Source organism: Dictyostelium purpureum (assembly GCF_000190715.1).
Source record: "Dictyostelium purpureum unplaced genomic scaffold DICPUscaffold_270, whole genome shotgun sequence".
In the NCBI taxonomy this organism is placed as follows: Eukaryota; Evosea; class Eumycetozoa; order Dictyosteliales; family Dictyosteliaceae; genus Dictyostelium; species Dictyostelium purpureum.
Window position 1 is genome coordinate 602 of NW_003519606.1, and position 26,664 is coordinate 27,265.

The 26,664-nt window shown below is 24.9% G+C and overlaps 9 protein-coding genes across 9 annotated transcripts; 5 read left to right on the forward strand and 4 right to left on the reverse strand.

Annotated features, from left to right (window-relative positions):
- Window positions 1–202: 202 nt before the first annotated feature.
- DICPUDRAFT_73069 (uncharacterized protein) lies at window positions 203–548 on the forward strand. Its single transcript, XM_003291267.1, has 2 exons — window positions 203–235; window positions 300–548. Exons 1-2 carry the CDS (start codon window positions 223–225, stop codon window positions 545–547), a joined length of 261 nt encoding a protein of 86 aa, XP_003291315.1. The 5' UTR covers window positions 203–222; the 3' UTR covers window position 548.
- Window positions 549–664: 116 nt separating this feature from the next.
- DICPUDRAFT_155909 (uncharacterized protein) lies at window positions 665–6,735 on the reverse strand (the record flags this gene model as incomplete). Its single annotated transcript, XM_003291278.1, has 3 exons — window positions 665–967; window positions 1,040–6,231; window positions 6,534–6,735. 3 exons carry the CDS (start codon window positions 6,733–6,735, stop codon window positions 665–667), a joined length of 5,697 nt encoding a protein of 1,898 aa, XP_003291326.1.
- A 2,046-nt stretch (window positions 6,736–8,781) lies between these two features.
- Window positions 8,782–9,050, forward strand: DICPUDRAFT_155910 (uncharacterized protein; the record flags this gene model as incomplete). Its single annotated transcript, XM_003291268.1, has 2 exons — window positions 8,782–8,794; window positions 8,857–9,050. The coding sequence occupies 2 exons, from the start codon at window positions 8,782–8,784 to the stop codon at window positions 9,048–9,050; spliced, it is 207 nt and encodes a 68-aa protein (XP_003291316.1).
- A 134-nt stretch (window positions 9,051–9,184) lies between these two features.
- DICPUDRAFT_155911 (uncharacterized protein) lies at window positions 9,185–12,752 on the reverse strand (the record flags this gene model as incomplete). The annotated part of the gene is made up of 5 exons (XM_003291279.1): window positions 9,185–11,125; window positions 11,193–11,459; window positions 11,538–12,143; window positions 12,232–12,518; window positions 12,599–12,752. The coding sequence occupies 5 exons, from the start codon at window positions 12,750–12,752 to the stop codon at window positions 9,185–9,187; spliced, it is 3,255 nt and encodes a 1,084-aa protein (XP_003291327.1).
- A 1,870-nt stretch (window positions 12,753–14,622) lies between these two features.
- Window positions 14,623–16,752, reverse strand: DICPUDRAFT_38798 (uncharacterized protein; the record flags this gene model as incomplete). The annotated part of the gene is made up of 2 exons (XM_003291280.1): window positions 14,623–14,759; window positions 14,811–16,752. The coding sequence occupies 2 exons, from the start codon at window positions 16,750–16,752 to the stop codon at window positions 14,623–14,625; spliced, it is 2,079 nt and encodes a 692-aa protein (XP_003291328.1).
- Window positions 16,753–17,350: 598 nt separating this feature from the next.
- On the forward strand, window positions 17,351–18,337 carry DICPUDRAFT_49739 (uncharacterized protein; the record flags this gene model as incomplete). Its single annotated transcript, XM_003291269.1, has 1 exon — window positions 17,351–18,337. The coding sequence occupies one exon, from the start codon at window positions 17,351–17,353 to the stop codon at window positions 18,287–18,289; it is 939 nt and encodes a 312-aa protein (XP_003291317.1). The 3' UTR covers window positions 18,290–18,337.
- Window positions 18,338–18,509: 172 nt separating this feature from the next.
- On the reverse strand, window positions 18,510–21,685 carry DICPUDRAFT_155915 (uncharacterized protein; the record flags this gene model as incomplete). Its single annotated transcript, XM_003291281.1, has 2 exons — window positions 18,510–20,017; window positions 20,098–21,685. The coding sequence occupies 2 exons, from the start codon at window positions 21,683–21,685 to the stop codon at window positions 18,510–18,512; spliced, it is 3,096 nt and encodes a 1,031-aa protein (XP_003291329.1).
- A 571-nt stretch (window positions 21,686–22,256) lies between these two features.
- Window positions 22,257–22,475, forward strand: DICPUDRAFT_155916 (uncharacterized protein; the record flags this gene model as incomplete). Its single annotated transcript, XM_003291270.1, has 1 exon — window positions 22,257–22,475. One exon carries the CDS (start codon window positions 22,257–22,259, stop codon window positions 22,473–22,475), a length of 219 nt encoding a protein of 72 aa, XP_003291318.1.
- Window positions 22,476–25,073: 2,598 nt separating this feature from the next.
- DICPUDRAFT_155918 (uncharacterized protein) lies at window positions 25,074–25,262 on the forward strand (the record flags this gene model as incomplete). The annotated part of the gene is made up of 1 exon (XM_003291271.1): window positions 25,074–25,262. The coding sequence occupies one exon, from the start codon at window positions 25,074–25,076 to the stop codon at window positions 25,260–25,262; it is 189 nt and encodes a 62-aa protein (XP_003291319.1).
- Window positions 25,263–26,664: the final 1,402 nt, after the last annotated feature.

Here is a 26,664-nt window from a genome sequence, read left to right on the forward strand (position 1 = left end):
AACTGCAAATAAAAAAAACAATTAATTAAAGCTTTTTTTTTATCAACTTTTTTTAATTTCTAAGTTTTATAGATTTATCTACTAGAAATGGAAAAATATGTTTTTTAATAATAAATTTATTTTTAATTATTATTATTTTTTTTAATATTAATTTTAAAACTATAAATTAAACTTTATTATTATTTTTTTAATCATTCAAAATAAACAAAACAAAACATCAAAATGACAATCTTATGTAAATATTTTATATATAATATAATATTTAAAACATACTAATTAAAATTTAAATATTTTTATAGCTGCTTTAACTTCATTATCTCCAATGAGCACCAGCTCAAAATCAAGCATCAGCTCAAAGAGTGCTTCATTATCAATGTCTTCAAATAAAGTTGCATGCGGTGGTTGTGGCGGTAGTGGTCCAATCTTTATTCCAGCAGCTGCCAATATTGATGTTAATGTCAATGTTGATATCAATTTAACTGCCGTCACCAGTATTGTTGGTGGAATCGTCGGTGGATTATTAGGTGGTTCATGTGGTTGCAATTAAACACTATATTAATATAGTTGTTAAATTTAATGTAATTTAATGTAATAATAAAAAATTATAATTATAATTATTTAAAATATATATATATTGGTTTGACCATAATATACATAAATAAATTTATTTATTATTTATTAGTTTATAAAGATTAAATAAAGATAATTGAGAGTTATCTTTTTGTTGTTGATTATTTAGTTGTTTTAAAGTTAAAATGGATGAAAAAACAATAGATTTAACCTTGGTATCCATGCAAGAGCATTTGTTTTGAAGTATTGTTGAAAGCTTATTAATGATATCTTGGCTGTCTAGTTGGGTGCTATTATTAAATAAAACTTTAAAATAGAATGGTAATAGTTCTAAATATCTAAAGTTATAAATAATGTTTAAAGAATCTTTTTCTTCTTGAGTTGTATTAATATCAACCTATAGTATATAAAACAAAATAAAATTAATATTAAATTTTTTTTTTTTTTTTAGATATATGTATATATTTACGTTATTATATAAATTAAAGAATGAATTAAATTCGAAAATATTTAAATTAATTTGATTTGAAATTAATTGTGATAATAATTCTAAACCTATAATATGTTGTTTTGATGTAAGTGATATAGAGTCGAAAATATCATTTAAGATGACATCGAAGCCAAATTGGCTTTGGTTATCGATAAGTGGTTTTGTTAAAATAAGTGGCAAAATAGAAAGAACTTTGCTTTGTTGGGTGGCATCAGTGGAGGAGAAACACCATGATTTGATTTTATAGAAATTTGAAAGAGATGGCTTTCCAAGACTACCTTTGGATAAAACTAGTACATAAAGATATTGAATTTTAGCTTCGTTATCAATATCATTGATACCAGAGAGGAGTGGAAGGTTTGCTTGTATTCTTTCTTTTGGTAAATGATGTAATGATTCACTTGCAATGTTTAATAATTTAATATTTTCGCTTGAAAGAAGTTCATTCTCGTAATTATATGGACTTGGTAAAAGTTTAATATTAATAACTATAAATCTAAATACTATTTCTTTGGTTTCGTTTGACATTGGTTCTTTTGATGGTTTAATATTAAAGTTGTATTCGTCTTCATCTTGATCACTACTATCATTTGTATTGCTATTAAAGGATCTGCTAAGGATTTTCCATAATAAAAATAAATTGGTTGGTGGGTAGTCTTTATAGATTTTGAAGGTTTGGTTTGAAATATTTAATAAAATATCGTCAAAGATAGAGTTGATACGTGTTGGGGTCAATTGATTTAAAACTCTTGGTAAAACTTTTAAAAGCTTTTTTTGAATAGATGTGTTACTGTTCTTGAACTGAGATACACTTAACCATTCAGAAACTACAATCGATAAACTTGAAAGAGTTATATTTTCAGCTGCAAATTCGATACATTGCTTTTTGACTTTGATGTTTTCGGTTTGATTGTACACTCTTTTAATAACTGAGCCCCAGTTAACTAATGGCATTTTAGCCCCATCAGCTTTTGAGAACACTCTAATGCAGCACTCTATGGTTTCTTCACTAGATTTATTTGGTAATGAAGAGGATGATACTAAATAGTTGAAGATACTTTTTATGAATAATTCGTTTGGTAAATGGTCATAGTTTTCTGGTTCTTGTGAAACTGTTGATGATGCAGACATTGATTTTTTACCAATTGGAAGTGTAATTGAACCTAAACAAATTGCGGTATATCTAATTGTTTTTGAGTCGGTATTTGCGGATTCAAAGAGTTGGGTCATTGCATCTATTATTTCATCCAAGAGTTGTTTAAAGTCTTTTCTACTTGATGGTTGGGAGTTTATGAAATCTAAAACGCTGCCTTCTAATGTTGAATCTAAACATGATGTAGATTGTGATAAAATTGGTGAACCTAAAAGAATTGATGTTGAAAGTACAGAGTTAATCTTTTCCAATGATGAGGAGTTGCTATTTTCTGAAATAACTGTTTTGTTTGCCATTAAAATGGATTGTATGAATTGTAAATCTAATTCGGTATAGCCTTGTCTAAAAAGAGTTTGAATTAAATTGTTAAAAGCAATACATTGATAAATTGAACTCTTGTTACCAATATTTTGGTAGAATGGAACAACTTTTGATTTGATTTCAGCAGCTGGTAAAAGGTTTAATTTGAAACAACTTCCGACAATAGAAGAGTGCGAGATGAGAAGAAGACCATAGGAAAGTGGACAATCATTAATAAATTGTTGGTTGTGTAATAAGTTCTTTTCAATAGTTTCATTAATCTTTAAAAGATTATCAGTCATTGAAAGCTCTTCAAATGAGCTACTACAGTAACCAATTGCAAAGCATAATCCACTAATTGCCATAGATTCATTAATATTTGTTGATTTTGGGTTACCAAATTGTTCAATAAATGCATTGTACAATATTAAATTAATTCTCTTCTTTTCGAGTTGGGTAGCTAACAATTGATTGGAGCAAATACCTAAAGCCAAATAACAATTGAATTTAACATTTGCATCTACATTGCTTTCGCTTGAGGTTGCTGAGAATTCTAAAGATGAGATTGCATCTTTAACTAGAGTACTATCGGCCAAAAGACATGGAGCCAATATTCCCAAACCTAAATAAGATGCACCTACAACAATATCAGCGTTACCAGAGAATATAGTTTTAGATTCAGTTACCCATTTTAAGAGTTGGTTAAATACAGACTCCATTTTAGAATAACAGACTCTTGAAAGATTTCTAGACATCATGACCAAAGCAAAGATTGAATTTTCAGCTTGAACACTTGATGGGTTTCCTGTGATGGTTTCTAAAAGTTGCTCTTGAATTTCGTCAAATACTTTTTCGTGGGTTTCTTTTGCAGTTAATTTGGTTCCGCTTGGTAAAGATTGTCTCATAATATCGTTCTTTTCGTATGCATTGAAGCATTCATTCATGAATCTACCCCATGCGCCCAATGACATAACCTTGGTAAGTAAATCTCTAGAGTTATCAAGAAACTCGATAGAGTCATTTAATAAACCTTTGTTGAATTTAAAGTTCATTAAAATTTCTTTCTTTGTTTCCTTCTTCGGTTCACTTGATGCGTCTTTATTTGAATCACTGCTAAACCAGAGTAAACCTAAAATAATACCAGATTTAATACCAGTTCTTGATTCTTCATCTAATTCGTCCTCTAATAAGCTCATAATCTTTAAGAGTTTATTGTTGTTATTATTAAATATTGAAACTGATTTGGTTTGTTTAATATTTTGATGAGCTGTTTTTAATGATCTCTTTTCTTTAAGTTCGTTTTCTAATAATGAATCTAAAAGCAAAGTAAAGTTTGGATCTATTGGAGTGTTTTTTGGTAAATTGCCTAATCTCTCTAAAAGTGCTGGTATTTTTGATTGGATCTTTTCTAAAAGCTCTTGGTTCTCTAAAGCTTGAATATACTTTGCCAATACATAATATGCCTTTGAAGAAACATTACTATCTTGATGACTTGATAAATTCCAAACTCTTTTAATAATATCGGTGATGACATCGATAGTTTTTTGTTCCAGCGAAGCTTGACCATTAAAATCGTTAATACCATTTGAAAAGAACTCTAAAAGGCTAACCAACACGATTGGTGAACGTCTATCGTTTTCAAAGCCTTCTTCATGGCCCAAGTTCTTTTTAATTACATTCCAGGCACTTGTAAAGCTAATGATTTCATATTTGCATAGTGAACTTAATGCCTCACAAGATAGAGATAAAATGGATGGATTACTTTCTTTACATAAAAATTGTGAAAGTGGTTGGATTAATTCTTGACCTTGATCGGGATCAAACTCACATATATCTTTAATGGTTTGGGCAGTTGATAATTTATCTTCAAATAGTTGATCAAATTTATTTGTTTCTTCTTCTTTTTGTTGTTGAACCTGTTGAATAACTGAATAGATTAACTCTTCTATTTTTGGGAAAACTAATGAATTTGATTTCCAAAGCTTACAATAAATTCTTAAAATGAACGATGGAAGAATTGAAGATTCTTTTTTCTTTTGTTGATCCAAGTTTGATAAAATTTTTAATACTGAGGCAAAACAATCTTTATTTTTTGCTAATTCTGGTAATGTTTCAAAAAGCTCTAAAATGACTTCAGACTTTTCTTCTCTTTGAATTGCATAAAAGAACAAAGGTATAATTGAAATGGATTCAATTGATTGTCTAGGAATAACTGGTAATAGATGAATGGCCTCAATACGGATCTCTGATGCTAACTGATCTTGTTGATTGTGTTTAAATAATAAAAATGGTGATAAAAAGTAAATTAAAAATTCGTTTGAAAAGTCAACACTATTATTTAATTTTTGTTGTTGTGGTTGTGGTTGTTGTTGCTGTGATGATTGTTTTTTTTGATTTTTCTTTTCTAACTTTTCTTTTTCGTGAAGATTATCATGATTTAATTTTATATTTGAATTTAAAATATTTAACCAAGTTGGTAAAACACTATAAACTAATTCTCCATTTCTATTTGAGATTAATAAATTCCATGCTAAATTAATTGGAATAAAATTATCTAAAAGGAAAGTATCCAAGCTGATCATTTTATCTGATGATTTATTTAAATTTCTCTCGTCTTCGTCATAGTCATTATCGTCATCTTCTTTATTTGATTGATTTATATATTGTTTATTATCAATTTTTAATGAAATGGTTGAAATTAAAGTTTCAATATCTTTTAATAATTTCTTTAAAACTTCATGTTGTTGTTGCTGTTGTTGACTATTTGATGAATTGAAAGTTGAGATCATTCTGATTAATGGAGAAACTGATAATCTAAGTGATGTGATGATAGAATACTGATTGTTGTCGGTGATTTTGATTGGTAAATAGTCGATAGAGATTTGGAGTAATTCTAAAATTTTTTGTTGAATACTTGTGACTGAGGATGGTAAAAATAGGAGGAGAACTACAATTATTGGTGTATTATAATGTTTTAATCCTGTGTTATAAGATTGGTACCAAACAATACATGGTTCTAGCAATATTAACTCTTGTAAATATACTAATACATTATTTCTAATAGATACTTGATTTGATTCTTTGCTATCGACAAAGATATTTAATAAATAGTATAAAATCGATAAAATGGAGCTTGTGAATTCGTTCTTTGACTCTCTATTATTATTATTGTTATTGTTATTGTTATTATTATTGGAAAATGTTGGTGAATGTGATGAAGGTGGGAATCTTATCAAGTCGATTAAGTCACGAACAAATTGAATTTTTTGACGATATTGTTGTTGAGAAATATTACCATTATTACTATATAAAAATAATAGTGATGATAGAAAACTAAGAATTGGTTGGTATAAATTGGGAGCATCGTGTGCGATTCTAATCAATGTATTATGAAGTAACGATGTTTCCATTGGTAATTCATTTGAATTTAATAATAAATTTGATAAAGATGGTTTGAGGAATTCGAAACGTTGATCTCTAAGTGAAGCTGGAATATTTGAATCTAATAATAATATTTCAATCTCTTCTGATACTGAGCCATAGATTTCTGGTTTTGATACCGAAAATTGTTTGGTTAAAGTGTTCAATGGGAATACTGAATTTCCTTTGATGTTGATCTCTTTAATTATTTTTGACATATATTCAATATCAATTGATAAACCAATTATGGCTTTAACAATTACACCAACCATTGATTTATCAATTGATACAATTGATTCTAATAATTTATTTAATATTATTTCCCTAGCAACTTTTTTAATTTTAACTAAATTTATAATCTATAAATAATTTTAAATAAAATGTTAGTTAAATAAATATATATATATATATATTATTTTGTATAATATTATTAGATTATTTTTATTATTAATATTCATCATCATCATCATTACTATCATAATGATGATATTTTATAAATAGGTGATTTGTTTTAAATTTTAAATTTTTGATTTTAAATTTTAAATTTTAAAATTTAAAATTTAAAATTTAAAAATTTAAAATAAAGATATCTATAAATACTCACACATTCTATTGTTGTTTCAATTACATGCACAAAGGGACTATAGATTAATTGCAAGAATAGATTTAAAGAAGAGTCGAAAATTTGTTGTGATTTTTCATTTAATAATAATTGATGAATTAATAACACTGATTCTCTTTGAATTTGAAAATGATTTGATTCTTCAATTTTTAATTTTATAGATTTAATTTTATTTTCCATTTTGTAAACCAAAACAAAATTATTTATTAAATGATAAATAAAATAAAATATGTATATATAATATGATAATTATTATAATAATAATAAATAAAATTAAATGATTAAACAAGATTTGTAAAATTAAAAAAAAAATAATTTGAAAAAAAAAATAAAAAAAAAATATGAAAAAAATAAAAAAATTTAAAAAAAGTAAATTTTTTTTTATTTTTATATTTTTTTAAAATATATTTTTATGTGGGCAAAGTCACACCATAAACACCATTTTAAATTATGTATATATGCACTTAATATGCAAATTCATATGAATATATGATAAGTTAGTTGTTGTTGTATTTTGTTTTCCTATGTTGTTTTGGTTTAAAGAAAGTTCTAAATTTAGAATTGTTTAAAAAAGAGAAAATCTTTTTTTTAAATTTAATAGATTAAATTTAATTTAGATAATTTATTTATTTAAATTAATCTTTCCTAAATCTAAGCACATCCATAAGTACACACACACACACAACCGATAAATATTGTTATTTGAAAATTTAATAAAATCTCACTCATTTATTCTGCACTCGCCACTACTCTATAAGATAATAAGTGTACATTTTAGTTATTACACAACCATAATAACAATTATAATAATCTATCAACAACAATCCAACACTTTATTTACAATTATATATCTAAATTCTAAAAATAACTCAATTTTAAAAAAAAAAAATAAAAAAAAAATAAAAAAAATAAAAAAAAAAAAAATAAAATTAATTATATCATTAATTTAAATCAACCCATTACTTAATATTTTTATAACAATATTTTAAAATAAAATTAAATAACCCATATATGTATATATAGTATTTTTATGTGTATTATTTAATTTTATTACTTTTATTGGGTAGTGTTTGTTTATCTGTGTGTGTCTTTATTAATAGATTTTTTTATTCACTAAGAATATTCTTAATGAATTTTACATTCCGCAAAATATTAATATAATTTTTTATATTAGGGTTGTTTTATTTCATTAATTAGTAATATTCTTTAATGTAAACACTATATGTTTTTTTTTTAAAAAAAAAGAAAGAAAACTTGGTTTTCAGAGTAATCAGATTTAGATATTAATTCGATTATTATTATTAATATTATAATTATTTTGTTCCTTTTTGAAATAATTAGAGGGAGAAAAAACCGCATTTTATTTGTATTTTTATCTATTTTTGTTTAATTACACCAAAAAAAGAAAAAAAAAAAAAAAAAGTAAAAAAGCATGTAACTAAATAACCACCATAAAAAAACAACCATTATAAATCACATCATTTAATTTACAAAACTTTTTCATATAGAATATATAAATACACAAAAGAAATAAAACACAAATACCCAATACCACCACCACAATAAAAATAAGTATACATATATATATATTATTTTATATATAAACAACAATAAAATTATTTTAACCACACCACATCACACAAACCCCACACACATACACAATACCACCCACCCTAACACATAGACACAGACACAATAAATATAGTTAGATTATCATTTTAAAAATAATATAAAACAAATTCATTTTTTATACAAATGGAAATATAAAATAAAAACAATTATATCATTTTTTTTTTAATATAAATAAAACAAAAATAAACACTAGTGCATAAATAAAATAAAATAAAATAAAATAAAATAAAAGAAAAGAAAAGAAAAGAAAAACACAATTTCTCTCACACGCCATATTTACTTATTTGTATAATTTTAAATTACCATTAATCAAAGAAATAAATAAATTAATTATTATTATTTATTTTATTTATTTTTAATTACTTAATCCTGTTTCTTTTTTTTTTTTTTGTTTAGTATTTATTTCAAACGAAATTTTATTTTTTTCCATTCAAATTTCATTTTATTTATTCAACTTATTTATTTATTTATTTATTTATTAATTTATTTATTCAACTTATTTATTTATTTATTATTTATTTATTTATTATTTATTCAACATATTTATTTATTTATTTATTTATATTATTTATTTATTTATTTATTTAAAACAAAATGTCAATATTATGTAAGTGTTTAAACTAAAAAATTTGTAAAAAATACCCTTTTACTAATTACTTTTTAAAATAGCAAACTTAATTAGATTCCAAAATATAAACAATAGCAATAATAGTAAAATCATATGTAATAATATTAATACAAATTTTGGTTTAAATAAAATAACAACTGATGTCGATCTCGATTATTCCCATTTTGGTGGAATTGGAAATTTAACCAATCACATCCATGCTAGCATCTCCAAAGGTTTATTGCATACCCTCTAAAAAAAAAATAAAAAAAAAATAAAAAAAAAATAAAAAATAAAACCAAAACAAATTATTTATTTAAAAAACCCGCCAAGTTTATAGATTTATAGTATTATTTACAATTTTTTTATTTATATTTTTTTTATATATTTTTATGATGGTAAAATATTTTTTAAATAATAGTTTTTCCATATTGAATAGTTTGGTATTGCTAATGATGGTATTATCACTCTGTCACATTTTATATAATTTATGTTTATGTACTGTTCTAAATTTGAATATATTAATGACCAGATGGACTGTGTTTGTTCTTTAGCTTTATTGATATCGAATCTCTCTCTTTCATTATTGAATAAAAATGTACCAAATCTATTAGAGTAAAGACCTGTTAAAATTTCGAGTAAAAACTTTTCATTAAATTCAAAATAATTTGGAAATTGGCAGGTTATATGGTAAACACATTCGATAAACTGGAGGAAAACAGGGCTTCTTTCATCAGAGTGTTCGACCTGAGATAACCTATCTGAAAACTTGTGACCAAAAGATAACCATTCTTTTTCAATTAGTACTATAAACCCTTCAATAGTTCTGTGATATGGATCCAACAATAACATTGAAATTGAACTTAGCTGAGCTGTACGATCCCATCCATCTGAACAATGAATTAGCACTGATGTTGATGATCTCTGAATACTATTTACAATTCTTATTGATCCTGACATAATAAGTAAAATATGTTCAAACCATTTTGATCCTTCAATACCTGAATACCATCCTGAAAAGCTGTATTTATCTAAAGAAACTATATTGTTATCGATTATATCACTATTAGAACCATTATAACCACTATTATTATTTATACTGAAATAGCTATTGTTACTTGAGGTGAGCATACTATTTAAATCGTCACAGCTTGATGATACTATTATTGATTCATTATTATTATTATTTTCTACTTCAATGTTATTGTTATTGTTATTGTTATTGTTATTGTTATTATTTGATTCTAAATTTACTGTTAAATTGTCTATACTCTCTCTTGATTTTGGTGTATATTCTGGTATACCACCAACTACATCAAAGCAAGTGCTTTTTACTTTTTCAAAAGAGTCCCTCATAACATGAATATTTGCAATATTCAAAAAGTCCAAATCGCAACATGAATATACTGTAGTTGTGTTTTCAAACCCTGCACCCATAGCTTTATTGACATTTGCATTCACCTTGGGTCTGGCGTCTAATAGATTTAAAACTTTTGTACTGTTATATCCAATACTGTTGGTATGTGTGGGTACCATGGTTGTTGTATTATTACCTAAACCTTCTATACTTGAATAATACGATAACCTTTTATTTTGTAAAATATTTGAAGAAGGTGATGATAAAAGTGAGTTTTGTGATTGGGTATGTTGTAATACAGGTTGGGACTGCTGTGTATTAGAATTTGGTGGTGTGGTGGTAATAGTTGGTATTGGGTGTGGTTGTTGCTGTGATTGATTTGGGTTTATTTTATCTGGTGATGCTATTTGCTTTACTAAAAATTCATCATCTATACAACGACTTCTTGTTAAACCTACTAAAGGTTGAGCGCATCTAGTTAAAGTTGTACCATTGGTTGGGTGTCTCCATGACAATACCGGAATACGTCCTTTTGAACGGAATATAAAAACATCTACTAACATTTCATCTGTAACAGCTTCGGGAACAACCAATGTTTGTGGATAACTTTCACATTTTTGATAGTCTACATTGATCTTTGTTATTCTCCAACCACTGTTTGGTAAGGTTATACCTAAACGTTTATACTCTCTTTCTGCGTTATATATATTCCATCCATTGATAGGTTCACCCTGTTCATTTGTAAACACTTCTTTGTTATAGTATGCAAATAATTTGGTTTGAAGACCTGGAAAGCATTGGTCTTTTAGGGTTCTATATAACTTTTTTCTTCCTACATCTTTAGATTTAAATAAAAACCTGACATGTTTAATATCTTTACATATGATATCTAAATAGCAATAAGAGTTTGATTTACTTGATGATACTTTTTCAACTTTAATAATAGACCCTAAATGAACTTTATATTCTTTATTCTTTAATAAAATTAAATATTATTAGTATAAATAATCAATATGGTTTTATATATATATATTCACTTACTGTATCTCTTGATAAAAATATTAATTGAAAATTTGTTAAATAAACATCTCCTATAACAAATTTACCTGGATTTAAGAAATCAGTTAAAAGAATAACGCTATCAATTTTTAAAACCAATAATTCGCCTGGTAAGGTTGTAAGTTTTTTATTTGTACTACTAATTTGTGAATTATTTGTTTGTGAACACGCTGAAAATCTAACCTTTAAACAAATACCCTCTTCTTCATTAACATTATCTATAATTTTTGGGAATAAATAAATTAAATCCTATAATAAACATATATACATATAATCATTAGTAAAAATGTATGAAGGTAATTTTAAATAAATTCTATCAACACTTACATTTTTTTTTATATTATAATATTCAATTGGATTATTATCGATTAGCCACAGCTTTGGTAAGTGATTTAATAATAACTTAAAACTATTACTGATTTTTATATTAAAAGTATTATTTAACCAATTTGTAATTTTATATATAGTTTCTAATACGGTTGATTTAATTGGTATTTCTAATTTTAATAATTTATTAATATCATTATTATTATAATTGATATTACTATTATTATAAATAATTGGTAAATTATGTAATGATAATATTAAAATTTCTTTTTTTTTAAATTCTATAATATTAATATTTCCACCCATTGAATAACTTGATAAGATATTATTATCATTCATTAATATTGAAGGTGTTGATGAAGTGTAGCTATAACTATTTACATTGGTATTTGGTAATAATGAGTATAACCCATAGTAATCAATATCCTCTTGACTAATCTGTGCTAAAATATCCATTTTGGTTTGAATTAATTTAGCTGCATCTTTTACCAACATATTTCTATCTACCTGAAGTGTTTTAGATTTCATTTGTTCTGGTAATACAATCTTTAATAGTTGTATTTGATTAACATCCCTACTTGTTTTCTTTTTACATTCAACTAAATCCTATTAGAATTACAAGTGTTAGAATACCTTGCTATTATTACAATGATGAGATTAAATTATAACTAAAAATATATATATGTATATTTACTTGATCGTATAACTCGTATAAAAATAATGGTTTTGATTCGTCTAACCACATACCATAATCTACTCTTATATTTGGTACTAAATATAGACCATGATTGTCAAAATTGATTCTCTTTTTTTTTAAAATTTGGTGTAATAACTCTTTAACTGTACTATCTCTATCTGCTTTAATATTAATGATTGCTGAAATTTCTGGAATAGATATTCTTAACACTATAATTTCGTTTATTGAATTTATTGATAATGAATCTAATCTTTGTTTTAATGGTGTAAATTGATTTTTAAATGCTTTTTTAAATTTAATATTAATATTAATATTAACTTTTAAATTAACTCTATTTAATTAATTAAATGAATATTCATCTTACTTTTACTTGAAGACACCCATCCTGGTTTTTGTAAGTGATTTGCTAAGCTATTATTACAATCATCTTCGTTATTATTATTATTGTTATTATTATTACTACTACTACTACTATTATTATTATTATTATAACTCCTCATATCATCGTTAGTTATCATTTTAAAAAAACAAATAATAACTCTGATGTATAGGGTAAAATATGAAAGTATGCAATATTTTTTTTTTTTTGTTGTGTGTTAAAAAAAAATGAAAAATTTTAAAAAATAAATTAAAAATAAATTTTAATTTAAAATTCTAATAATTAAATGTTTTAACGGTGTGAATGATATATCATTCATTTATAAATAGTTAAATATAAAAAAAAAAGTTATTTATAAATTACAATATTATTTTGATTTATTAATGTGGAGTGTCAGTTACCAAAATGACAGGGGTAAAAAAAAAAAAAAATAAAAAAAAATTTAAAAAATAATAAAAAAAAAAAAAATATCTAATTTTTTTTTAAAAGCATAAAAACATTGCTAAATAAAAAAAATGAAAAAAATAAAAATAATGATAAAATCTTTATTTTTTAATTTTTATATTTAATGATTAATCTAGATTAAATATTGTGTAACCTTACTTTTTTTTAAATTTTTTTTTATTATTTTTTATTTATTATATTTGTTACAAAATATTTTTTATTTTGAGGGAAAAACTATTAAGTTTAAAACATAAACCAGTCATCAACTACACAGTTATGAACATTGAAACCTTTCATCTTTGTTTTAGAAATACTGATTTAATATATTGCATTGATTGAAGGAGAGAAAATTGTTTTTTGTTGGCCAACACAGTTTCTAATGGAGCCATTTAAAAAACCTATGAAAATGATCTGGAACCTGGGGCATTAATTTTTTATAAAGATTATTATTGTGAAGTTTTCAAGAAATCTTTTTGAATACTTCTTTATATCTTAACTTCAAATTTTATTGCAAAAAAACATTCACCCTAAATACTTTTTTCACACTAAAAACACTTTTTTTATATGTATAATTATAATTTTCAATATTTTTATTACTATATAAAAATTGTTATTTTTATATTGAGCTTTATTATTTGAGAACTGATTTAAAAAAAAAAAAACTAATATTGATTCGCTTTATACAAATAATACAATACAAATCCCACTATACCCAGCCTCATATTCCACAAATGCAACAAAATATAATGAAGGTATTGTTGAAATTACTGGTACACAACTTTTATCACCACCAGACCAGAACGATCTTAAAATTACAATTTTCGGCAAGTTATGTAACTTTGTTCCACCTAGCAATTTAACCTATATTAAATGTAGATTACCAAAAGGAGTTGATAATAATCAAAATACAATTCAAGTGTGTGTAAATAATATTTGCAGTATAAATAACCTTATTTATGAATATACACAACCAAATATTTCCAGTGTGGCACAAAATGGTTCCATCTTTATAATAATAGGTAAATACCACGGTAGTTATCATGATAACTCTACACAAGTTGTTGTAACTTATGATGGTAATATAAAACAAACAATATTACCATTATCTATACAAAGTGATGAAACTGAATCAGTATTCAAGATTCCATTCTTTTGTGGAAGTGCTATTGTTCAATTAGTTGTAAATGGTTTAAAATCAAACGAATATACTATTAATAATAAAAATAAAACAAAAACTATTGCATTAGCAACTACATTATCAATTGGATTTACTTTACTTTATGCTGGCAGTTTATATGGTGTTTGGAGACTCCATCAAAACAAAATTAAAAAAACAAAAAACAAAAAAAACTAAAAAAAAAAGAATAAGAAATAATGCACAAAAAAAAATAATAAAATATGTTTTATTAAAAAAAAAATATAATAATAAATTTAAAATTTTATAACTTTTATTTTAAAATGAATTTAATCTTATGAAAAAACAGACAAAAGAAATAAAATTCAAATACAATAAAAATAATTTTGAATATATTATATTATGTTTTAGAAATAAATAAAATGATTATTTATGATCTTTTTATTTTTTTATTTTTATTTTTTTTATTGCTATCACTGTTGCTATCTTCTTCACTACTGCTGCTACTGCTGCTACTGTCACTATCACTATCACTATCTTTTTTATTTGATTTTATTTTTTTATCTTCTTTTTCTTCGTCACTGTCGCTGTCGCTATCGTTATATTTATCAAAATCACTATCATCGCTATCATTATATTTTTTATTTTTTGTTAATTTATCATATTTCTTTAATAACTTTTCCTCTTCCGAAAATTCTTTTTTCTTTGATATTTCTTTAATTTTTCTTTTTGATAATTGAAATTCGAAACTTGTTCCAAATTTTTCATTACATTGTTTTAAGAATGGAACAGATAGTGCTTGATCTTGATCTTTTAAGAAATCGACAAAAGCTGAAATTAAATAACCATCACTTGTTGTGAGGAAACTGAAGGCTTTTGGATCTTGTACTTTATCAGTTCTACCAGCACGACCTACTCTATGACAATATTGTTCGAGATTTCTTGGGAAATCATAATTGATAACATAATGAATATCATCAATGTGAATTCCACGACCAACGATATCAGTTGAAAGCAATAAGGTAGTTCTTGAACTTGAAAATTTATTGATTAATTTTTCTCTTTTTTCTTGATCAATGTTACCGAAAATTGTATCATGTTTAATATTTGATTTTAAAAGCATAATTGAAATTCTTTTTAACTCTTTGATCTTATTGAAAAAGATGATTGTTTTTTTGTTGCTTTTGATTTCTTTGTTTTCTGTTAAAAGCTTGACTAAAGCACGTGGTCTTTTGTGGTGAGCCATTAATTGACATGTTTGTTCTATATGATTGAGTTTTGGTAATTCTGATGAACCTATTCTTAAACGAATCGATGGATCTTTAATCCAATCTTTAGCAACCTCTTTCATAGATTCTGGGAAAGTAGCAGAGAGTAAAATATTTTGAGAATCTGGTCTAATTTGAGTACGGAGTTGTTTTAATTGTGGTAATAAACCTTTTGAAAGCATTTTATCAGCCTCATCCAAAACCAACATTGTAATAGTTGAAAGATTAACATGTCCCAAATCGATCATTTCGATTAAACGACCAGGTGTTGAAATTAAAATTTGTGGTTTTTCACGTTGAAGTTGTTCGATTTGAAGTGGTTTGGGTATACCACCGTAAATTGCTAATGCCTTGATACCAAACAACTGATTGATTAATTTAAAATTATTAAAAACTTGTAAACCTAATTCTCTAGTTGGTACCAATACTAAAACCAATAAATCTGAATTCTTTTGCTTTTTCTCTTGATATGGATCTTTAAATTGTTGTTTCTGTTGTTGAGATCTATTCATTCTTGCTAAACAATGTGGAATCATTGGTGCTAAATAACCTAATGTTTTACCTGACCCTGGCAAACTTGTACCAATCATATCATTACCGCATAATATTGCAGGCCATGCATATTTTTGAAATGTTGTTGGTTCTTTAAATTCAGTTTTCTTAAAAAACAATTTTAATTGACCTGGTAAAAAACTATTATCACCTGTAGTTGCAATTGGTATTTTAATATTTTTTGGAAAATATTCAATTTTATCGCTATTATTTTTATTATTATTATTGTTGTTTTCATTATCTTGATCATTTGATTCTTCTTCTATAATAAATTCTGTAGTTTCTTTAATATATTCTATTTCATTATTATTATTATTATTATTTGGTTGTTGTAGATTTGTTAAAAATTGTTTTTTGAATGGTAATAAATTTGAAAAATCGATTGGTTTTAAATTGACATTAAAATCTTCAATTGGTGCAGTTTCTTCCTCTTCTTTATTATGTTGTTGATGATGATTCTTTGAATTGTTGTCATTAAACTTTACTAGATTTGAATCCTGTCTCTGTTTTCTTAACTCTTGCTTTTTCTTGTATGCTAAATCATCTTGTTCAAACAAAACCTTTTTACTTAATCCTTCACCATCATCGTCTTCATTAAATATTTTATAATCATTTTCATTTTCTAATTCATTATTATAGTTTTTATTTCTTTTATTATTATTATTATAATTATTATTATAGTTATTTTTATTATTTTCTTTATTTAATTTTTCTCTACTAAATTTACTTTGTTTAAACATTATTAATTATAATAATACTATTTATTAGGTATAAACTATACTATTATTAATGATTATTTGAATACATATAAATAAAATTAATTAATGTTTTTTTTTTGCATAAAATAAAAATAAAAAAAACGAAAAAAAAAAAAATTAAAAAAAAAAATAAAAATAAAATTTTTTTAAAAACTACTTTTAGTTTTAATTTTAATAAATATAACTTCTTATAAATATGATTCTTTATTCTTTTTTTACATAAACTCAAACCAATTTAGTAATTCCAAAATAATAAAAAATTTTCCTTTTTTTTAAATATTTTTTTTAAAATAAATTAAAAATGATCATTTAAAAAATTATATCAAATAAAATTTCCAATCATAAATAAAATTTATAGAGATTTAAAATAATATTAACATAAACAAAACCAAATTGGTGTTATGGTAAGTTGATTATAATTATTACAATGAAAAAATGAAAATATCTAAAAAAAAAAAATTGATTTTTTTTTTTTTTTTTTTTTTAGTTTTTTTAAAATTTTTTTTTTTTGGGAAATTTTTTTTTTTTTTTTTTTTTCTTTTTCAAAAAATAATATAATTTTAACTTTAAAAAAAAAAAGATGTTACAATATATTTTTTGGTTCTTTTTTGTAATTGGTTTTTTAACTATTTTTACATACATTACACCAATTATTATAGCTTCATTCAAATTTGAAGATCAAAACTTAAAGAACAAATATAACGCTAAATGGGCATTAGTCAGTGGTGCTAGTAGTGGTATTGGTAAAGCCGTTGCTACTAAATTAGCTGCTCAAGGTTTAAATGTTGTTTTAGTTGCTCTTGATGACGAAACCTTACAAGGTACCTACGAAGGTTTAAAGAAACAATTCCCAAAAGTTGAATTCCGTAAAGTTGGTTGCAATTTAGGTAGAGCTGATCACGAATATGATTACTTACCAATTATTCAAAAAGCCACCGAAGATATCGATGTTCAAATTTTAGTAAACAATGCTGGTTATATTCAATTAAGTGCCTTCTTCAGATCAACCTTACAAAGACAATTAACCAATTTAGAATGTAACATGATGTCACACGTCAAACTTACTCATCACTTTTTAAGCAAGATGGTCGAAAAAGGATTAAAAGGTTGCATTACTTTCACTTCATCACAATCAGCTTTCTTCCCAGCTCCATCATGCAGTAGTTACGGTGGTGGTAAAGCTTTCCTCCAAAACTTTGCTGCTTCATTAGCCATCGAATGTTACACCTATGGTATCGATGTTTTCTGTTTAATGTCTGGTCCAATTCAAACCAACTTTTATGACAATCAACCAAAACTTTCATTCTTTAAGTTCTTCCATGCTATCTCTGATACCCCAGATTCAGCTGCCGATCTTATGATTCGTGGTGTTGGTAGAATCACCTGGAGAGATTCATCACTCTTTACTGTCGTCTCACGTATTGTCACCAAAGTTCTCGATATGAATCTTTTAATTCAAGGTATTGCTAGAGGTCAATCATTATCATCCGATTTCAAAAATCATCCAGAACTTAGATAAATAAAACAAATAAAAAAAAAATAAAATAAATTTATTTATTTAAAATTTAAAAACAAATTTTTTATTTTTTATTTTTAGTTTTTAAAAAAATAATTACTATAAATATTTATAGTAATTTTATAAAATGTAATTAAATAAAAAAACAATACACACAATTTTATTTTTTTAGTTTTTTTTAATTTTTTTTTATTTTGTTTATTTTATTTTTATAAAATGTAATTTATTTTCTGCCTTTTCCACCTTTGCCTTTACCGCCGCCGCCGCCACCTTTTCCTTTGCCACCACCTTTTCCTTTAGCACCTGGTTTACCTCTTGATTTATTTACCTTCATCTTTCTTTCTTTTTCATCACGGCCTCTCATAATAGAACGTTTATCTTTAATTTCATCTCTAAATGGTTTCTTCTTGTCATTCTTTTCGCTTTCTTGTTTGGTTTTTTGTTTATCTTGACCTCTCCATTTCATAGGAACAAAATCTTTTTTATGTGGTTGATATTTTTCATTTTCATCTTCACCAACTTTTTGAATTCTTGAACGAGTTTTCTTTTTCCATTCTTCATAACCTTTATGATTCTTTTTGGCTTCTACTAAAACACCAGCTTCATTACGTACAAGTTTTTTAGCGTTCTTTCTATCTTGTTCAGCAGATGAGCTGACGAATTTACCTTTTCTTTTATCCCATACCATTGATTTCTTTTGTTTTCTTTCACCATCTGGATTAAGATTAACTTCGACATCTTTGGTAAATCTATTTGTAATTGATAAAGCTCTTTCCTCGTGTAAGTTTTCTGGTGTGTTTGAAATAAAGAAATTTAAATCTCTTGATGATGATCTAGTTTTCTTTTTACTGTTGGTTGGTTTATTGGTGGTAACTGATTCTTCAATATTAACATTATATTTATTATTGTTATCATCTTCGTCCTCTTCTTGATCCATTTCGTCCTCTTCTTCGTCCTCTTCTTGAATTGGTTTTTTAACATTATGATTTATTTTATTTTCATTCTTTAACATGTCTTCAGTAATATCATCACCGTCAATATCCTTTCTTTTGCTGTGCTTCTTATTATAATCAAACTCTTGATTATCTGGACCTAAATTAGTTTCGCTGGTTTCTAATAATACTTTCTTTTGTTGTGATTCGATTGCTACATTATGCATCTTTCTCTTTTCCTTCATAACTGCAACTTGAGTGTTGTTCTTTCTTGCATCCATTTCTAAAACAGTTTGTGGTGGTCTAAATGATTTTAATTGTTGAATGAAATCCATTTTAATATTATCGTTATCTGAAATTTTGCCTGAAAGGATTGGGTGGAAACCAGTCTTGTTCAATGCTTTAGCACGATTATTTGATTCATGGGAGGCACCTGGACGCATTGAAATATATTTTTTATGGGCATTTTCTATAGTTCTTGTAAGTGATAAAAGCTCTACACACTCTTTCTTTTGAATATTAACATACTCGGTTTCGGCATCAATGAGATATTGTGGAATGGTACCATAGAATGAATATTTTGGATCCTCGACAGTTTGACCTTCAAATTCGAATTTATTTAAAAACTTTCTACCTAAATATAAATGTAAATCTATCATGTATGGTACTTCATCTGGTGATACTAACGAATATGCGATACCTTTCTTTCCAGCTCTAGCAACACGACCTACACGATGAACGAAGATCTTTTCTTTTGGTGGGAAATCGAAATTAATTACATTATCTAATAATGGAATATCTGTAATAAAATGAAAAAGTAAATAAATATTAATAAAAATTTTATTTAAATAAAAAAATTAAAATTAAAATTAAACTTACCAATACCACGAGCAGCCAAATCAGTTACAATTAAGATTGAAACTTGGTTGGTACGGAATTTTGCTAAATTGATTTTTCTTGCAACTGGATCTAAATAACCATGAATATAAGTTGATGTGATACCAGTACGTTCTAAAAGTATATGAATAAATTCTACATGATATTTTGTGGCTGTGAAAATAATAGTTGGTGATTTTTTGGTTCTATCTGCAAAAATAATATCCTTTAATAAATATAAGAGGACACCAAGCTTTTCATCGTGACGGACTGTAAAGAAAGAAAGAGCTAAATTTTCACTAATCTTTGTATCGGTATCTAAACGGACTAATTTTGGATTGTTTAAACCGGCTCTAACAAACTCAACCAATAATGATGGTAAAGTGGCTGAAAAGAGTAAGGTTTGACGATTTTCGGAAAGCTTACTAAGAATTTCGGTTAATTGTTCGTTGAAACCCATTTCAAATAAACGATCAGCTTCATCGAATACTATATATTTGACCTTTGAAAGACTCATACCAGTTTCTTGAAGATGATGCATAAGACGACCTGGTGTGGCTATAATAATATCTGGATTACGTGCTAAATCATCGTATTGCTCTTCCATTGAGTCACCACCAACAATTAAAATGGTACGGAGATTGGTACCTTGTGTAAAATCTTTAACTACTTTGAATGTTTGAATTGCAAGTTCACGAGTTGGAGATAAAATAACTGATCTAACACCAACTACTGTACTATGCTCTTGTAACATTTGAACCATTGGAATAACGAATGCACCAGTTTTACCTGAACCAGTTCTAGCCATACCAACAACATCATTTCCTTCTAAAATCAATGGAATGGTTCTTCTTTGAATTGGTGTTGGTACATTGAAGCCCTTCTTTAAAATAGATCTTAATAATAATTTATTTAAACCCATCGATTGGAAACCACCTGATTTCTTTTTCTTTTTACCACCCTCCTCTTCTTCATCTTTCTCTTGAATTTCATCCATTGGGAAACTGAAATCTTCTTTCTTTTCTTTTGGTGATATTTCTTTTTTATCCTTTGATTTCTTTGATTTCTTTACCTCCTCTTCACCCTCTTCCTCTTCATTTTCATTGTCTTCCTGTTTACTATAAAACTCTTCATCTTCGGAATTAAATTGTTCAAATTCGTTTTCGTTTATGACATTATCGTTAAAATCTAATATATCTAAATCTTCACCATTGAACTCATCAATCATATCGTTGAATAATGATGATTCGTAATTTTCATTTAAATTGATTTTATCATATTTTGATATTGATTTAGAATTGTCATTGAAAATATCTTGGTCAAAAAATGATTCATCCTCTCTAAAGTGATTGGCTGGTTCTTTTAATTTATCTTTAATTACAATTGTATTTTGACGCTTTTCTAATTTCTTTTTCTTTTCTTCTAACTTCTTTTCTTTTAAATTCTTTTGTAAAACATCATTGTCTATTATTTTATTTTGCCCTGTTTTTTTTACTTGTTGTTTCTTTTTATTTAAATAATCATTTTGAGATTCATTACTTTTATTTAATTTATTTTTATTTTTAATTTTAATATTATTTGGTTTAGCCATATTTATATAATTATATAAAAATAAATAATAATGATAATAAAATAAAAAAATAAGAAAAAAAAAAAAAATTATTTTTTCGTTTTTTTATTTTTAAAAATTTTTTTTAAATTTAATTTTTTTTTATTTTTTTTTATTTTTTTTTTTATAGTTTATTTAATCGATTATTTTTTAATTTAATAAAAAAAAAAATTTATTTAAGTAAATCTTAAACTAAATTTGGGCCCTACTATTAAATAAATATTTAAATTTTAATGACAAAATAATGACTAATATTAAATCATAGTTACATTTTAATGATAGCAATTACGATAAAAAAAAATTAATTCAACGAAAAATAAAAAAAAGAGGAAACATTAATTTACTTTTTTTGAAATAAATATAATTAATAATGGAAACATTAATTTCCTTCCTCAAAATCAATAGATAATAAATTAACAAATAATTAAATTTTTTTTCTTTTCTCATAAAATTCAAAATCAGTTTAATATTTTTTCCCACCCAAGAGTTCAAATTTCCAAATTTTTGGAAGAGTATTATTTTTTTTTAGTTTTTTTTTAATATTATAAACAAAATGGTAAATAACAATAACAATAATATAGATGATGGTATTAAAATTTCATTCAAATTATTTGGATGGACTCTTTTTAATAACTTCAAAAAACCAACTGAAACACCAAAAGTAGAAAACAGAGTTGCCACCACCAAAGATACTCCAACAGGTTTCTTTTTCAAATGGAGTTTATTTGATATAATCAAATTAAAAATTTCAAGAAAAGGTCAAGATGAATAAGGCTTTTGTGTTTTTTAAAGAAAAAAAACCTAAACAAGAATCATAATAAAAAGTTTTAAAAAACAAAAAGATAGAGTATTTTTATTTTAATTTTTATTAATTTGGTTTATTAAAATATTGATTGGTCTAATTGTGCTTGGATCTTTTTTATCAGTTAATGTATGGTGTGGTTTTTCATAATCTTTATATGTTCCATCGGTTAGTTTAATTGTTTCTGTGGTTATTTTGATGGTGAATTTTGATATTTTTGATTCCTAACAACTTCATAGCAATACCAAGACTCTTCAGCACTTTCAAAAGATATGGATGGTTACACCTTTTACTTATTTTTTATACAAATATTTTAACAGACAGCTTGACCCTTTGAGCTGCATAATCACCACCAGTTGGTTCAGATGAAACACCACTAGATGAAACATATTCTAAGGAGCTGTCACTGGGGCAACAAAATCTGCACTACTACTTGATGTAGCATATTCTAATTCTACATTTTTGAATAATAAATTAAAAAAAAAATTAAATGAATAGTTTGATATATTAAAAATAGTATTGTGGAAAAAACTAAGGATACTAATAAAAAGATTATAGTATTTAAGATAAAGCCTAATTCTTTATCCATTTTGATTATATAAATATATATATGGTTATATGTCATAAAAATTTATTAAAAAAAAAAAATTAAAAAAAAATATTTATTAAAAAAAATAAAAATAAAAAAAAATATCAGATAATTAATTAGCTTTCATTATACTTATTTTTATTATTATAAAAGTGATATAACTATCATTTATAAGTTATTATTTATGATAATAATTTTTAAAACATTAAAAAATAGCTTTTTTTAAATTAATAATAAAATTTTACTTTTTTTAATCTTTTCACCCATTTTCTTCTGTACTTCACTTATTTTATATCAGTTCATAGTTTAGTAATACAATCACACATTTTCACCAGTGATTACAAAAGGAAATGTTCCCAAACTCTACTAACTCGAGGAAAGATATAGAAAAACCAGAAAAACAGAACAAGCTATTATACAAATCACCTATCAAATAAAGAAGATTCACAGAGATTTAATATGACATAAAATACAAAAGCAAATGAAAAGAAAACTATCACACTCAAAGTGTATTTGCTGAGATTCAGCGAGAAGTAGAACTTGGACATTTTCAAATAAAAAAAATAACCAAAACGAGAAAAAATATATAAATAAATAATCATCATAAAAATATGTCGTGTTTTTTTTCAGTGATATTATTATATATTTATAGAAATGTAATATCAATTAATATAAAAGTTTATTATTTTATATATAATTTTTTTTGGATATTATTAAATAAATAGGATGATTTAAAGTGATGGTTATACAACAAAAGTTTTATTAAATAAACAATTTTATTTATAAAATGAAAATAAAAATTAAAATTAAAATAAATAAAAATTAAATTATAAAAATAAAAAAGAAATTCTCAACATGATTTTAAAGTTATTTTCAATGATAGAACACAAATAGTTTAGATAAGGAAAAGGGTAAACTTCAACTTTCGTAAATATTGTTCATATTGTGAAACAGTCCAATGGTTTTAGCTTATCAAATATATTTAAAATATGACCCCCAAAGAATTTAGTATCTGATAGAGGTTCAAAGTTCATAAATGAAGTCGTCGTTTCAATAAACAAATTCTTTAAAGTAACTCCAACTTTTGCTTGCCATTCTTAAGCATATGGTTTAACTGAAAAGTTTAATTCAACTTAATTCACAAGTACCTAGATTTTATTGTAAAGAAGACAACTTCTCATATCTTTAATTAAATCAAAATAAAGAATAAATCAAGCTAACAACACAATTTAATAATGTAGATGGTGTCTTAATAGCTAAAAGTGAATATTAGAATATGATCTACCCGAAATCTTTTCAGTATTAGTTTCTGAAGCATCATCAAAACAGGATTTTAGCAATCAATCAAATAATTCAAAAAATACAATCAAATATATATTTAAATATCGAATTAAATAAATTTAATAATAGATCACAATATTTAAATACCAATTAGTCATCTATATAAAAAAAATAATAGTATTAACTCAATAAATCAATAATCAGTCAGTTATTAGAAGCCTTAAAGAAAGCTAATATTAAAACATTTTATAATAATTAAAAATCAATATAGTGCCAAGCCAAAGGCAGTCCTCATTAAGTTATAACAGTCACACCCACCAAATTCGACCCAATATCATACAATTAATAAAACGCCTCGCATTTTTCAGGACCATCACTGCTGCGGGTGCTGCAAGTTGTGCTGCTACAGGTGGTGAAGGTTGTACAGGTGGTACAGGTTATAATAGCAGGTACAGGTAACTCTTTAGACTGGAAAGATTATATCTCTCTTTATTAGAACTTTTAGAACAATTAGAATTAGAAGGTCTTCAATCTGAAAATCACAATATTAAATAAGAGATTACAATTCTTTAAGATAAATTCAGTTAACAATCTTTCAACACTGGTCATGATACTTCTGTTGGTATATCAAAAGTTTCACTGAGTTCTCGTACTGATAGAGGGGATCCAACAGCATTAGTTTCTAAGCAAACTGATAAATGCGAAGAGAAAACAGAAATCCATTAAAAGTGGTAGCATCATATTCATCAAAATCTAATGTTGGTGCTAATAGTTCACCAATCATCCCATTGAATACTTCAGAAGAAATCAATGGTGATAGAATCAAAGAGACTGAACATGAATTTGAAAGCTATAGAAATGCAAAAGGGACTTTAGCAATGGAATAAGATTTAGAAATCAAACAATTAATAGAAAATTAGAGATTACTGACTCAAAAGGTTCATTTGGAAACAGTTAGAAATACACAATTAAATTTTAAAATTGAAAATATCGAAGAGGAGATAAGACAAAGAATAGAAGAAAAGTTAAATATTTTAAGATAAATAAATAAATAAATAGATAATATAGACTAATCAAGAGAAGCAATCTAAATTAGCAATTAATCATTTAAAATAGCCAATCACCAAATTCTTTAGTTAGTGCCAATGATAACAATGCCATTGGTGTTCGAATTAAACCAAACCAAACATTAAATTCAAAAAATATCTCATCATCAATTTGGAACTCATTATTTAAAAAAAATCACCATTATCAAATAACAACATCTCACCATTGGCACATCCACCACATTTACCTCCATTACCATTTGGAGATATAAATATATATATGCAGTTCTACCAATTTCACTTACCAAACCATCTTCTTGAGTACAGAACTAATAAATTCAGTAAAAAAAAAAAAATAAAATAAATAATTAAAAATACAAAGAAATAAAATAAAAAATTTATATATTATATTATATGTATTTTAATAAATTATTTATTATTTTTTTTTAAAGGAATTTGTAAGGGTGGATAAAATTTTAGGGATATTGTTTTTTACCAATGATGAGATATGACAATTTCTTCACTCCGTTTCACCAATTTTCAAAAATTATTTCTTTGTAAGATACAAATAAAAAAATAAAAAAAAATCCACAAAAAACCCATTTTTTGATCAACCTTAATCCAAATCTACACAATTGATATTATATTATTGAATGATCCTATCCAATTGTATATTCTTGAATGTGTATAATAAATTTTATTAAAAAATAAATTAATTGTTGAATTTTAATAATTAGATGCTAAAAAATCCTTTATATGTTTTAATGCTAAAAAACCCTCGCTATGTTTTGATTATATTTTTATTAAAACTTGATATGTTTTAATGCTAAAAAATCCTCGATAGTTTTAATGCTAAAAAATCCTCGATAGTTTTAATGCTAAAAAATCCTCGATAGTTTTAATGCTAAAAAATCCTTTATATGTTTTAATGCTAAAAAATCCTCGATATGTTTTGATAATACCATTATTTTATTTATTTTATTTATATATATTTTTTATATTTTTTTTATACTATTAGCCACTCTTTGTAAAGAGTGTTTCCAGCTCTACCACGTGGAGGTTAGTATATTAGAGCCGGATGGTTAATTATTTACACCTTCAGGCAGTATAAATAATTAAACACCATATTTGTGGTTAATTATGTATCCCACCACGCAGAATTCATAATTAACCACCATGTTTGTGGTTAACTATGTATCCCACCACGCAGAATACATAATTAACCACCATATTGATAATTGAT